At 31.5% G+C, this 13,834-nt stretch overlaps 1 protein-coding gene across 1 annotated transcript in view; it reads left to right on the forward strand.

The window, feature by feature from the left end:
- The window catches only part of LOC126776450 (neuroligin-4, Y-linked), a 115,843-nt gene that overhangs the window by 72,648 nt on the left and 29,361 nt on the right, over positions 1 to 13,834 (forward strand). Inside the window, exon 4 of the mRNA XM_050498976.1 lies at positions 13,204 to 13,401. Within this exon, the coding sequence (XP_050354933.1) occupies positions 13,204 to 13,401 (198 nt within the window). The remainder of the gene's footprint in view (positions 1 to 13,203; positions 13,402 to 13,834) is intronic.

A 13,834-nucleotide genomic window follows, 5' to 3' on the forward strand; every position in this document is an offset into this window, starting at 1 on the left:
TATAGGTAACCTCGGCATGCAAAAATGACACTGAGCATCAAAAATTATAATCAAAGAAAATAGAAATAAAATCAAAATAACTTTAACAAATTTTGGGAGTATAATTTCAAACTTTTTTTGATGATTTGCTCTAAAGTCATTAACAATTTCATTTTATGACGCATTTACTTCTTACCGAGGAGAACTGGACACCAACCCGCAGTCGAGTGTGGTGGAATTAGCGCAAATCTTCTCCTCAAAATAAGAACAGAGGCCTTAGCCCAGCAGTGGGACATTAACAGGCTGTTACTGGGAGTATAAAATGAAATATAAGTGGTATTAGTATTATAATACTAGATGTGAGACATTGATTTTTATTGAAAGCTGAACTTTTGTATTTGTGCGATTTCTTTAAATTTATCACTAAAGTAATATTGTGGTATACATTTGGTAAGATCCTTGTGTATATATTATTCATTTATTCTTTTGTATGGATCTAAGATCTAATAATGATGGTTAATAATGTATTAAGTTTATTTATTTTTTAAATGTGCAGACATTATAGTAATAATTAAACCAAGATGACAAAATAATCAGCCCCTGCGTGATCGTGCGTGGCGTGAATCTTAACCAATAATATCATATATAAGTTTTAATGTTCATTTGCTTCCACTCGTGTTGGCAAAAAAATCTACATGATTTGGATGAAATTCTACCAAAAGTGTATCCACCAGCAAAGAAGGATGACAGATAAGAGGAGAAGAGTTAATAAAAGAAGAAAATAAAGGAATGAAATTATCACACCCATTCAAACTAAATATTTTATTAGTGTTTAGAACCGAAAACTACAAAGAAGTAAAAGAGAAAATGTCAAATATACGCTGTCGTCGTCCTTAAATAATAATCATTTATTTCTATTAATATTCTGGAGGATTTTGAATTTAACAAACTACCGCTAGTATAATATTTATGTATAAAATTAAATTAAGTTAAAATAAAAACTAGGAACTTTCCCTATGAGAATCCGTGCTCTTAAAACTTTGTCCTATTCGTGCCTTGGAGAAAGATATCCTAATCTAATATCATGTTATTTCTTATAATATCTTTTATATTCCTAAGGTACAATTCACACAATTTAGACACGAGATATTATGCTTCTCAACTCGTCTCAAATAGGTAGTTACATTTGTAAGACAACGTTTTGGGAATTATATCTATATTTATGGAACCATCAATGTCAAGCATAATACGATCCGTACTGTCTTGTTTTGGGAAATTAGGATATTGTTAGGAATAAATGTTAACTTGCGTTATTAGGAAGTGAAAGCTGAGTGAGGTTAATGGTTTGTTTTGTTTTGTTTTACAAAAGATCGGTTTATGTAACAGCAACGTACACGTGCGAATGTCTTTCATTATTTTAATTAGTTCATGTTTTTTTTGTCATTTATTTATTTTCCTGGAAAATATTTTTACTTTCCTTTCAGTGAAAGTTTCAAGACAGTAGTGTTAATTTCATTTATTTAATTATATATTCAAAAGGAAGCGGGTAAGTCGACTACCTGATTGCAAATAGTCACCATATAAGTGGATCGTGTATACAAACATCAAACACAAAGCAAGCTAAAAGTTAGCAAGGTTATGAGTTACGAAGGTGAAATTAGTGTGAGAAAAGCAAAAGAACTTAAGCTTTTGTAGTTGAAAAACTATTGGCAATTTCGACATACTTAGTGCAATCTCAAACTAGTCCAGTTTCTCAACAGAGCACCTACGCATATAAATTTATGGTTGAATAAGTGTGTGTGTGTGTGTGTATCTGGGTTGGGTAGGTACCACCCATTTATCAGATATCCTACCGCTCAATAGCAATACTTAGTATGTTTGCGTTGCGATTTGAAGTACGAGTGAGCCAGTGTAATTACACGCACAAGGTTAGTTGCGTATAAGCGTTTTTTGGTTAATATTTCTTATATCGCCAATGTTTTTGAGTGATGGTGACCATTCACCATGAGGTATATACAACCCATTTGCCCGTCCGCCTACCTATCAAATAAAAACTATTTTATAAAGACAAGTCAAGTGCAAGAGATCCAAAGTGCTTGCACGGGCGTCACATCAAACTCACGTGTTCTAACTAGAGCATTAGACTATCACAGCTCAAGATTAAAAACATAATTTGAAATAAATAAAAACACTCGCGACAGCTTGTATTCGGTAAACAATATCTTATAAAGGCTTATATTTGTTAAGAAAACTACTGAGCTCTTATTGGGCGTATCTCTTCATAAATTTTAGAGAAATTCGTAATATTATATTTCAAAGATGCGCCTCGCTATGGAACACGTAGTACGAGTTGATAAAGTAAAATATCTTATTTCTCTGACCAGTTCCCAAGACGACAACCAGCTGACATTGTACATAGATATATACATTTACTTTTTTATTTAATAAATATAATTGGATTCTTTGAAGATGTGTCGTTATTTCTGATTCAGTTAGATAAAAGTATTAAAGAGAATTATTATTGTTACCATTTTGTTTGCTACTAATCCTTTTAATGGTCCCAGCTTTGAGGTTTCTTTTGGTTTTGTTTTGATCCAATATCTTTACCGTAGTATAATAAAGTAACTGCTTATTCTTAGTAGTAGGTAAAATGTTATATTCATTTCGCTTTATTTCTACTGCATAATTTATGAACACATAGTATTAGAAATTTAATTAGTCTGTTCTAAAAGCGATGAAACATTGAAAACAAATTATAAACTAGAAATAGAAGCACTCGTTGATAGTGATAATTGTATTGTGAATATGCATTTCGTAATTATCGCCTGTCTGCTATTTCGTATTATCTAGTTTAACGATTTTATGAATAATTCTCTTTTTTTTTGTTCTTTTACTTTTAGTATTTTATATTTAATATTAGAGCAAAAAAACTGACTATTTTCTAATTGATAAAATTTGTATGTATCCATTGTTTCCAGATTCGGTCCTTAAGTTCTTAAGTCAATAGTGTCTTAAGCTAATTTTATAAAGCTGTATTTTTTTTTGTTGGAACGCATTAATTTTAGGATTTATTAGGCAAATTCGATAAAATATTCTCGGGACATTTTATATACCAACATGCTTGTTACCTATTACCCTTAACAGGGGTTGATGAAACCTAGTGTCACAGTCTTTTACTATTCTTCTGAGAGAGCGCACAGGATGGCTTAATACGTACTATGCTCAGTGTGATGTCACACCCCTACGTCATCAAATTTCCACCAACTTGCACGAAACTTTTCAATACCTCATTACTCATGTCAGTCAACGTGTTATTTATCCTGATCGTGGATTACATCATTTCTTACTATCGGGTATGATTGCCATAGTACATACAAAAAAAATGCAGTCTGTAAAGTACTCATCAAGTATATTAGGTATCATGAGCATATTGTTGTATATAGAAGGCTTATACAATTTAAATCCAACGCACGCCAAACCACGGGGCACAGCTATCGATACATAATATAAGATTGCTTTAAGAACTTAACAAAACATAATTATTGTTAGAGTTATTTCATAATAATTAAGTATGTACAAACTTTTTAACAATGATAACAGGAATGCTTGTTATTTAGAACTCTTTAAAGTAGTAACGCGTTGAGTTTCAAATTGGCTTTCTATTTTCAAGAAACGAAAACGTTTTCATCGAAGCAATGAATATTAACTACGTCTCGTTATAATTTGCAGAAAGTTGCCAAAACAATTTACGTACAAATTTTGTATTTATTTCAAAGCAATTAATCGAATATTTCCATTCCTCATTCCTTGATAACTTAGTTAACAAATCACGGTATTGGTTATGATTTATAGAAATTTTAATTTAACTCGAAAAATAGTTTTCACGATTGTAATTAATTTGGTTTTGTGTTCCATGTTATAAGAATTATAATAACTGCATTTACAGAATGAAAAAAATATATTTGAAAAGATCATAACATCGTCTATTAGGTTTGAACAGTAATAGTAATATTTGAATAGTAACTATACAAATAAATAATAATGTAATTTAAATATAAAATTGTTATCTAGGATATTCTCATGGAATTGTATAATGACTACACGAGACTAGACTTTAGTTGACATGACCGAATAAAGTAAACTAACAATCTGTAAATGTCCACTGATGGGCTAAGATCCTTTCCTTTTGGTAGAAGGTTACAGACTCCACCACGGTGCTCCAATGCAGATTTGTAAATATATCATATGTCTTAAAAATTCAATACCAAATACAAACCAATCAAATTACATAAATTCATGACAAATAATGTATAATAATATTTGATCATCAAATTATGTTATATCTCAATTTATTTTCAATTTAACAAAATATATTTAATGATCATACATACGATTTCATATTTTTATCATTTTCGACTTTGGAATCTCAAAGTTTTGACTACAAAGCGATTCCCGCATTCGCCTGATAAATATTAGATCTGAATAGAGCGTTTATAAAGTTCCCAGATATAGTCTGGAAGGCCTCGAGCTATCTTTGAATTCGATATTACTTGGAAATGTAATTAAAGGGTTCGATGGATTTTTTTGTCTTAAAATTATTTTTTTTATTTTTGAATTATTTATTAGCCCTGGCCCAATATTTATTTTGTAACTTTTTTTGTACTCTACGTTGGCACTCTGACATATGGGTTACCTGATACGTAGAAATAATATGCTCACATTTTTTTCTACATATGCATATATTTTCATGCTGCAGTTTACAAAGTACTTTGTCGCGATATTATGGTTGTAAAGAATTCGATTCGCCCCCTGGCATCCTTTTGTTGACATCAAGAGCGAACTTATACCAAAATGTTGCATAGCTCTGTTCATATTCCAGGAATCGTGGTTTTAAACAATGCAGAGTATTTTGTTAAACATTGTTATACCAACATACATAAAGAAACATAATCTTGAGAGTGCTATAATGGTTGAGTAATTTTAGAACATAACACAAGACAGCACAAGCAAGAACGAAATAATAAATGTTATTAAAGGCATTTTCGCTGGATGGTAGGGCTTTGGGTAAGCCCTTCTGGCTTGTACTACCAACTCTACATATATTCTACTACTAAATAGCAATATTTAGTATAGTTGTGTTCCGTTTTACAGTGAGTGAAGCAGTGTAATTACAGGCACAAGGGTCATATCATCTTAGTTCCCAAAGTTGGTGGCGCATTGGCGATGTAAGCGATGGTTAACATTAATTACAATACCAACGTCTATGGGTGTTGGTGACCACTTACCATCAGGTGGCCCATATGCTCGTCCGCCTACCTTTAATATGAATAAAAAACATAGGAATCGTACATATACCCGCATTGAAATATCGTTATTGTTTGTGTAATAAGCTTTTGCCGTTTGCTTGGAAGGAAGTTATTACCTTATTCAAGAAGGCTCTTAAGGCACAATTAAATCATTTTACAAGACCACATAAACTTAAAGCCGTAGAAGCTTCGGTTCGGAATATAGTTTCTAACGAGAATATTCAACGTAACAATCAGTTGGTACTTAATTTAATTAATAATTATAATATATTCATTAGACTACTACTGGTTTTTATATTAATGTATTTTTTTACGTAATATGTCATTTATTCAAATCATAGCGTTCACTTTTTTTTCTTATCAGTTCCGTCAAACACTAAAAAGTATTTATACAATTATTTCTTCTAGCGTTTCGACTGAATAATGCTATAAATAAAAATATAATATCGTATTTTATGCCTCGATGTTTATAAAACAACATACAAGGTTTTTATTATGAAATCTCTTGTCAACTGAGCGAAACATGTTAAATGTTTATTGCAGTGACATATAGTGTGCGCGCTTTGAGCCGCATTTAAATGCAATTACTTTGACGTGACAAAAATAACATAGACAAAGTTTGATTAAAGGATTTCACATTGAAATGAGCAATGAAAACAAATACAAGGTTTAGTAAATTAAATATTATTGAAATCGTTTCCAAAAAGCGCCAATTTCCCGGCTCTCCGACTAGGCCTAGGTATCTATTTATAAATTATATAAAACTTTAAAAATATTAGTCTAGTTACGAGTCCTAACTTTTCTCAATTTAATTTAATAAAAATAAAAAAACAAGGAAAAGGTGACGAAAGACATTTCTATCTAATAACTGAATTTAGTATTTATTGGTAAGCTGTTATCTTGAATTATGTAAAAATTCTAAACAAATTACAAAGTAATAAATACTTTATGTCACCGAGAAATCTTTTCATAATGGAAAAGGATTTCCGTAGAACTCATTATGCCGCTGTTAGACTACTGTTGTTATGTTAATTTGTCTAAGCGTAACGCTTTTACAATGATTTAAAATGACAACAGTGAGTGAAGCTCTCTTTAAAGCTGAATTAACTTCTTTATTTATGCATATTTGATGGTAGAGCTTTGTGCAAGCTCGTCTCGGTAGGTACCACCCACTCATCAGACATTCTACCGCAAAACAGCAGTACTTGGTATTGTTGTGTTCCGGTTTGAAGGTGAGTGAGCCAGTGTAATTACAGGCACAAGGGACATAAAATCTTAGTTCCCAAGGTTGGTGGCGTATTGGTGATGTAAGCGAACACAACAATAACAATATATATAACAATAACTAATGGTAATTGGTCACCACAACCATAGACATTGGTGCCGTATGAAATTAAAACCATTTCTCATAAATGCGCCACCATATTTGGGAACTAAGATGTTATGTCTCTATTATTTCCCTTTACACCTTTTCAACTGGATCACAACAATTATACAAATTATCTTTTTTTGGATACACATATATATAAAGAAATATATAAGCATATATAGTAGATATATCTGGAAAATTATTATAACCGAACGTTTTCACTGTCTTCAAGTACCCGCGTGTATTGTAAGTGGTGCGTTAGTCACGTTTCGTCTCGTCTTTAGTGTTGAATATAATATTTCCGAGTGTTGTTGTTATGTCGTATGTGAAAGAATACGAAATAAATATAAGGGTATAATACGAAAATCTTCGTATTTTATACCGACGACAGCTAAGACGCGTTGGGAATACTGGTGAAAAGAGCACAAATTATGACTATCAAGGAGGTTCTTGATTATTACCTAAAATGGCGATCTATATTATTCCCATTAGACAGACTAGCTGAGTACCACCAGACCAGACCGGCTAAGGAATCCAGAACCGAACGAAGACAAATAATACTCCTTCAATGTCGGTTAGAGAAGAAGTCATCTGGACTCTATTTATTTGCATATGAATACAAAATTTTCATAAATTCATAACTAAAACTTAGATTGAGATGCTTTCTAATAAAACATTCAGATATTTTAACCAAAACATAAATTGAATATATAATGCTCCAAAGGCACGGAAAAGATGTCCGTGGATATAATACAATAAATTAATTTGAAAAAAAATTATGTAGTAGGATTGCAGAACTGTTCCCACCGGTTGGATACGTATATTATTTGACTTTTATAAACCATTTTCAATTCGTTCTTAATTATTTTACTACGAAACTATAATACATAATATTTCAAAGAGTGTATATGAAAATATTATTAGCAATGCTAACATTTCTATTTTCCTCTCCAACGAAGCATTGAGATTGTACAAGGGTTGTTTAGCGACTGCGCAGTGGAGCTATGGTTATGACTCTTACAATATTTGTTATTATGCTTGGATAGTTCAACAAAGCTAATGTTAAACTATGTGGTCTAAACCTCCCTTAAAACAATTTAAATTTTAGCTTAGTATTCGTATATTCGTACTAGTATTTAAATGTTTTTCTTTTTCTTAAATCGATAAGGCTTGCAAATGGTAAATGGTCATCATCCATAGATATTGGCGATGTAGGATATATTAATCATTCCTCACGTCGTCTAATAATAAAGTCACAACCTTGGATTGCACACAATAATAGCTGAAAGAGTCAGGATAGACCTGCAACAATTTCATCGCTAGGCATCACGTGACCTCGTTTAGACAATCATAATATTTGTAATAAATCTGGAGTTTTTAGGATTGGATCTTTTCGAATTTATTACCTTTAAAAAAACATTTACTGAGGATAGTTGTAACCTATATATGTACACGCTACGATCCTAAATAGTGGAGAAATAACCATAAATAAGTACAATTCATAGCAATCTGCATCTTATATATATAATATAATCTTTGTTAAATAAAGTATTTTGAGTTGATTTTGATTTGACGGTTATATACATTTTATATCGTAAAACTTTTTAATATTATTAATATTTTTAAGGTTATCAAAAACTGTATTGCAACTTATTTAATAGTTGAATTGTCAATATCAATCCCATGATGTAATAAAACACCGTGGATATCTCAGCGTTTAAAAATTGTATTTGTTTGAACCCAGGACCTCGAGATATGTAGCTTAAAGAGCTAGACACTAGATAACAAGCGACTTCATTATACCACAATATATATATATATATATATATATATATATATATATATATATATACATACGGTGTAAGTGACTGTTGTTTGTCTGCCTTCCTTTCGTATCTCTAAGTCTCCACCGATCTTTGTGTAATTAGGATAGCTTCGTATATGAATATATTTCGTCTTAGTTAAGTTCAAATAGAACTTGAGCTATTTTGAAGAAGAAAATATATTTTATTGTCTTTTTATTGCTACCCGTTCCGATTTTGGACGAATATTTTTTCTTATCTCGACATATTTATTGACTCCGATTTCGGACGATTTTTTTTCTAGATCAATATAAGATAAGTCAATACCATACCTACAACTAAGGACCATCTGTTGACTACAAGTAAAAAAATTATTTCATCAAAAATAAGCCGCTTAGAACAAGAATTACAAACAAGCACGTTGGAATGTTATACACGAGAACAAAGATTGTCAGAAATCAATATCCTTAAAATATGAAAGTGATCGACTTACTAATTAGTCACACTTTGTAAGGGAAAAAAGTACAAGTGACAAGTTTTGAGGAGCAGTTAAAGTTGTGTTGTAATATTCAGTTCTGTTCTATTAAATATTTCGATGTTATATCTCAGATCAATAGAATTACTTAACAAATCGGTTGTAGATTTTAGACAATCAATAAGCAAATTTTAAGGCCGAGATAGCGCACCTAAATCACTTGAATCTTAGCCGTTGATTATGGGTTCAACTAACTTCAAATACCACTCAATTTGCATGTGCTTAATTTGTATTAATGATTTATCTCGTGCACAGTTGAAGGGATACATCGTAAAGAAACCTGAATGTATCATTTGAAAATCTACCACGTGTGTTACCACCAACCCGCATTGGAGCAGAGTGATGGAATCAGCTTCAAACCTTCACCGCAAAACGTAGTGGAAGCCTTAGCCCAGCTATGGGACATTTACATTTGCATTTATATTTCTTTGAGCCATTTTTTTGTATTCGAATATTCTTATAGTGAGTGAGCAATCAAATCGAGGTCGCTTTTGCTTCACTTCACATGTGTTACTTTACATAAACATTTCTAGATCTTACATAACCGTTTTCTTACCCGAACTTTGTTATTTCTTAGGCTGTGGAGATTTTATTTTCAAATTCACATTATATTGCTTATATGTATAATACTTTAGATAATTATAATAGTGATATTATTAATGCGAAAATAACTCCGTTTTTTTGCTACGTTTTCACAACTAAACCACTGAACTCATTTTGACGCTGTACCTTACTTAACTGCCTCTTTGATCTAGTGTGAGGTCCTGGGTTTTTTGTCAGAAAATCCTTAGTAGAATCCCGGAGTCTGGAAGTGTGTCGGATTGCCGTCCCATCAGATTATGAGAATTAGTGTATAGAGAGTGCACCTGTGTTTGCGCACACACTTGGGCACTATAATATGTCCTGTGAAGTCGGCCAATCTCTCTTGATATGGGCCACCGTGGCCGAAATCGGTCTGGAGGACATTATTATTGCTTAAAAATGTAAATTGATAAGATTTGTAGCCTCAGTAGCTCATTAATATTCGAAACGACGTGGAAGAAATGAGTCATTTAGTCCAGATTTTTTATTTTGGTTAAAATAATAAACATATTAATGTTACTGCTAGAAGTACAGAACTCAGTAGTGATGTTTCTTTTGCGTGCAATAATACTGACTCGTTCATCCTTTTAACTGAAATACAATAATAATAAATAGTGCTGCTAGGTAATAAAATAAATAATGATATACACTTGTTCAGTCACACTTAGAAGGTAGAATAAGTAATAACTGGATAGTATATACTTAGACGTACCTGCACAAAGCTTTTCTGTTATGTTGTAAATATATAATAATAATAATATCCTGGGACATTTTTCACACACGGTCATCTGATCCCAAATTAAGCTTGTACAGAGCTTGTACTATGGAAACCAGACAACGGATATACTATTTTTCTTTTGTAAATACATACTTATATAGATTATACATAATATATATGTGTATTTATGGGTCGGTGTCTTTTGTGAGGTAGGTGACCATTTTGACAAATGTGCGTTGATAATGATTAATCAATTTTTGGGTGTACATCAAACAGGAAAAGGTATTGTTTTCATTAGGCTCTAATAAGAAGATTATAATATTGTGTATACTTTGATACATATAGGTGCTGAAGATTTTGATAGTCGAGTTTTGCAATATGTTTGCCAAATTACATTTCATTACAAATAATAGAGCTAGTTATAAATGATTTGAAGTCAATATCATATTTTTTTAGCACTTACAGGAAAAATAAAATGTGTATATGTGTATTTTTTTGTGAATTTTCTTTCTTACTTTCTACATGTTATTATATTATGATATTGAAGGTTCAATAACATATTTTCATATATTCATAAGGTTAAATTTATTTTTCTTATTTAACGAAGCAATAAAAGTACTCGACAAAAAATCAATACCCCTTTCAAGTACTCTTATATACAGACAAAGAAATCATGTCCAGAAACTTACCAATGCCAATGTCTAAGGGCGTAGGTGACCACTTACCATCAGGTGGTCCATATGTACGTCCGCCTTTCTTCATTAAAACAAAAAAAAAAACAATAAATGACAAAGTAGTTCTCTATGCTATGTTGTATTTTGATCTGTGAATTCTTTATAATGACAAAGAGATTAAATTATCAAAGCTTTAAACATAATAACAACTATTTATTTGAAGTAAATTGCTTTTTTGTAATTAAGTAAAGAAATTTGGCCTCTTTAAGGTATTCCCTATTTTACAAAGTAAATTATATTTATATGAATGTCTTATACTAGATAACGAGAACAAAAACCTTACTTCTGTAATATAAACTTACATATTATTAGTAATTTCGTTTTTTAAATACAGGCATTTAAAGAATTAAACTTCTTAGAAATATTTGAGAGGAAATCCTTTAAATAAATCGTTGAAAGATTAGACGAACAATAACCGAAGCTTGCATAATTAATGCTAAATGAAAACAGTTTTGAATGAAATAAGGATAATAAGATCGTTAAATAAATTGAACTGCTACAAAAAGTAATTAATTGCAAAGGTACTTTTCTAAAGAAATATTTGGCAATATTTCAGTTTTTATTAATGAACAAAGCATATACTGCACAAGATTACATAGTTGATTAAAATGTTTAAGAGTTAGTATTTGTTAATTTTTATACAGGATACATATGTTTAACAAGCTCGTCTAAGTAGATACCACTCACTCTACCGCTAAGCAGCAATACTTAGTCTTCTCGTGTTCCAGTTTGAAGGGTGAGTGAGCTAGTGTAACTACAGACACAAGAGCTGTAACATCTTAGTTATCAAGGCTGGTGGCGCAATCGCAGTGAATGAAATTGTTTATATATTTCTTACAGCGCCAATGCCTGTCGGCGATGGTAATTGCCCGAGCGCCATTCATAAAAAAAAAACATTTCAAAAAATAAACATTGTATGTTATGATTATTGCATGTATGTGCCATGAAAAATTTATCGGTAGACTCAAAGTGCTCGTGGAAACTATATTTTCATTTTGATATTGTTTAGAAAATCAAAAACTTTCGTTTTCTATTTCACATATCAAAATAACGTAAGTTTAACTGAAAAATAATACACAGCGTAATACACGTGTACTAAGTATCCCTTTTATATAACCGCCTGGAACGTGGACACGATTCAAGACATCTGTTACACTTTTTGTTGACATCTTTAAGTAATTACATAAACTTTTATCATCATCACTTTTTAACACAGCCAAAGATATATAAGTATAAACGATAAGTATAAAACGACGAGTTAAAGTTAAAAAGTATGAATTAATGTAATTATTTCGAGAAATGTTCTCCTAAAATATGTCTTGACTTTTTTAATCGATGATACAATGATAATTAAATTAAATATGTATTTAGTGATAAGGTATTTCTATAGGACGATTGATTATAAGCTCCAGTGGCTAATAATCAATCGTCCTTTCAGCAAAGGCCCTTTTTAAAGAAAAGACTTGAAGATTATTCCACAACGCTATTCCTATACGCGTTGATAGATACACCTCGGCTAGTGTCCAGAATTTCATGGCTTTAAAAAATATTTTCAGTGAACGAATTATAACCACAAAATACACAAACTTATGTTTCAACTCATCTTCATGTTTAAAAATACATACCGTTTACCTGGATTCGAATCCGCAGTCTTTATCATTATTAAATAATAATGATAGATTATATTATTTTGTGGTACTGAAAATACAGAAATAATAAATTGTTCAACTTTCACGATAAATATAGTCTTTTTAGATAAAATAATTATGGTAAGCATGTTGACAGTTTATTGAAAACGACATTTTTTCCACGTAATCTGTGCCGATAGGCAATTATTATTTATGACGAGCCGGTTGGCGTGGTTGGTGGATGCTTGTCTTTCACGCCGAAGGTTGTGAGTTCGATTCCTACCCAGGATAGATATTTGTGTGCATGAACATGTCTGTTTGGCCTGAGTCTTGGTGTAATTATCTATATAAGTTTGTATTTATAAAAGAAAAATAGTATATCAGTTGTCTGGTTTTCATAGCACAAGCTCTGTATAAGCTTAATTTGGGATCAGATGGCCGTGTGTGAAAAATGTCCCAGGATATTATATTATATATCAATAAGATAGTTCTACGAATACTTTAATAGTGATTCTAAAGAGCTTTTAGTTAATTTTTTTATTATTTCCAGGTTTCCTGAATCCTCGATCAGATGACTTCCCCCGGTCGCCAGCAAACTACGGTCTCATGGACCAGATCGCAGCACTGCATTGGATCAAAGAGAACGTAGCTGTGTTTGGTGGTGATCCGACCAATGTGACGTTGATGGGACATGGGACTGGTGCGGCTTGTGTTCACTTCTTGCTTACTTCGCTTGCTGTACCAGAAGGTATTTATCATTTAACATTATTTATATTTGTGTTAATAAATAAAAATGCAAGATGATTGTACACATAATGATAATGACATGATACGGATGAAATTTGGTGAAAAATTATCGCTATTTCGTAGATCAACAGCAGATTTTCAATTTTTTTTATAATATCTAGGAAGGCTGACAAATGGAACACCTCAATGTAAGTGATCACCACCGCCTATAGACGTTGACACTGAAACCGTGAAATAAACACACAATTAACAAAAAATACTAAGTATTGCTCTTTCGTGGTATATTTTATAAAGAACAAACATATAGTGCAATAAAAACGCAAAAAGCCTAAATGAAAACGAAAATTTAATACAATAACGTTTCACAGATAGCTAAATCGTGCGAGTCCCTACAACCCATTTGAATATAGCAGATAAAACGAAGCCCCGACCGC

Source organism: Nymphalis io, chromosome 2, assembly GCF_905147045.1.
Source record: "Nymphalis io chromosome 2, ilAglIoxx1.1, whole genome shotgun sequence".
NCBI lineage: Eukaryota > Metazoa > Arthropoda > Insecta > Lepidoptera > Nymphalidae > Nymphalis > Nymphalis io.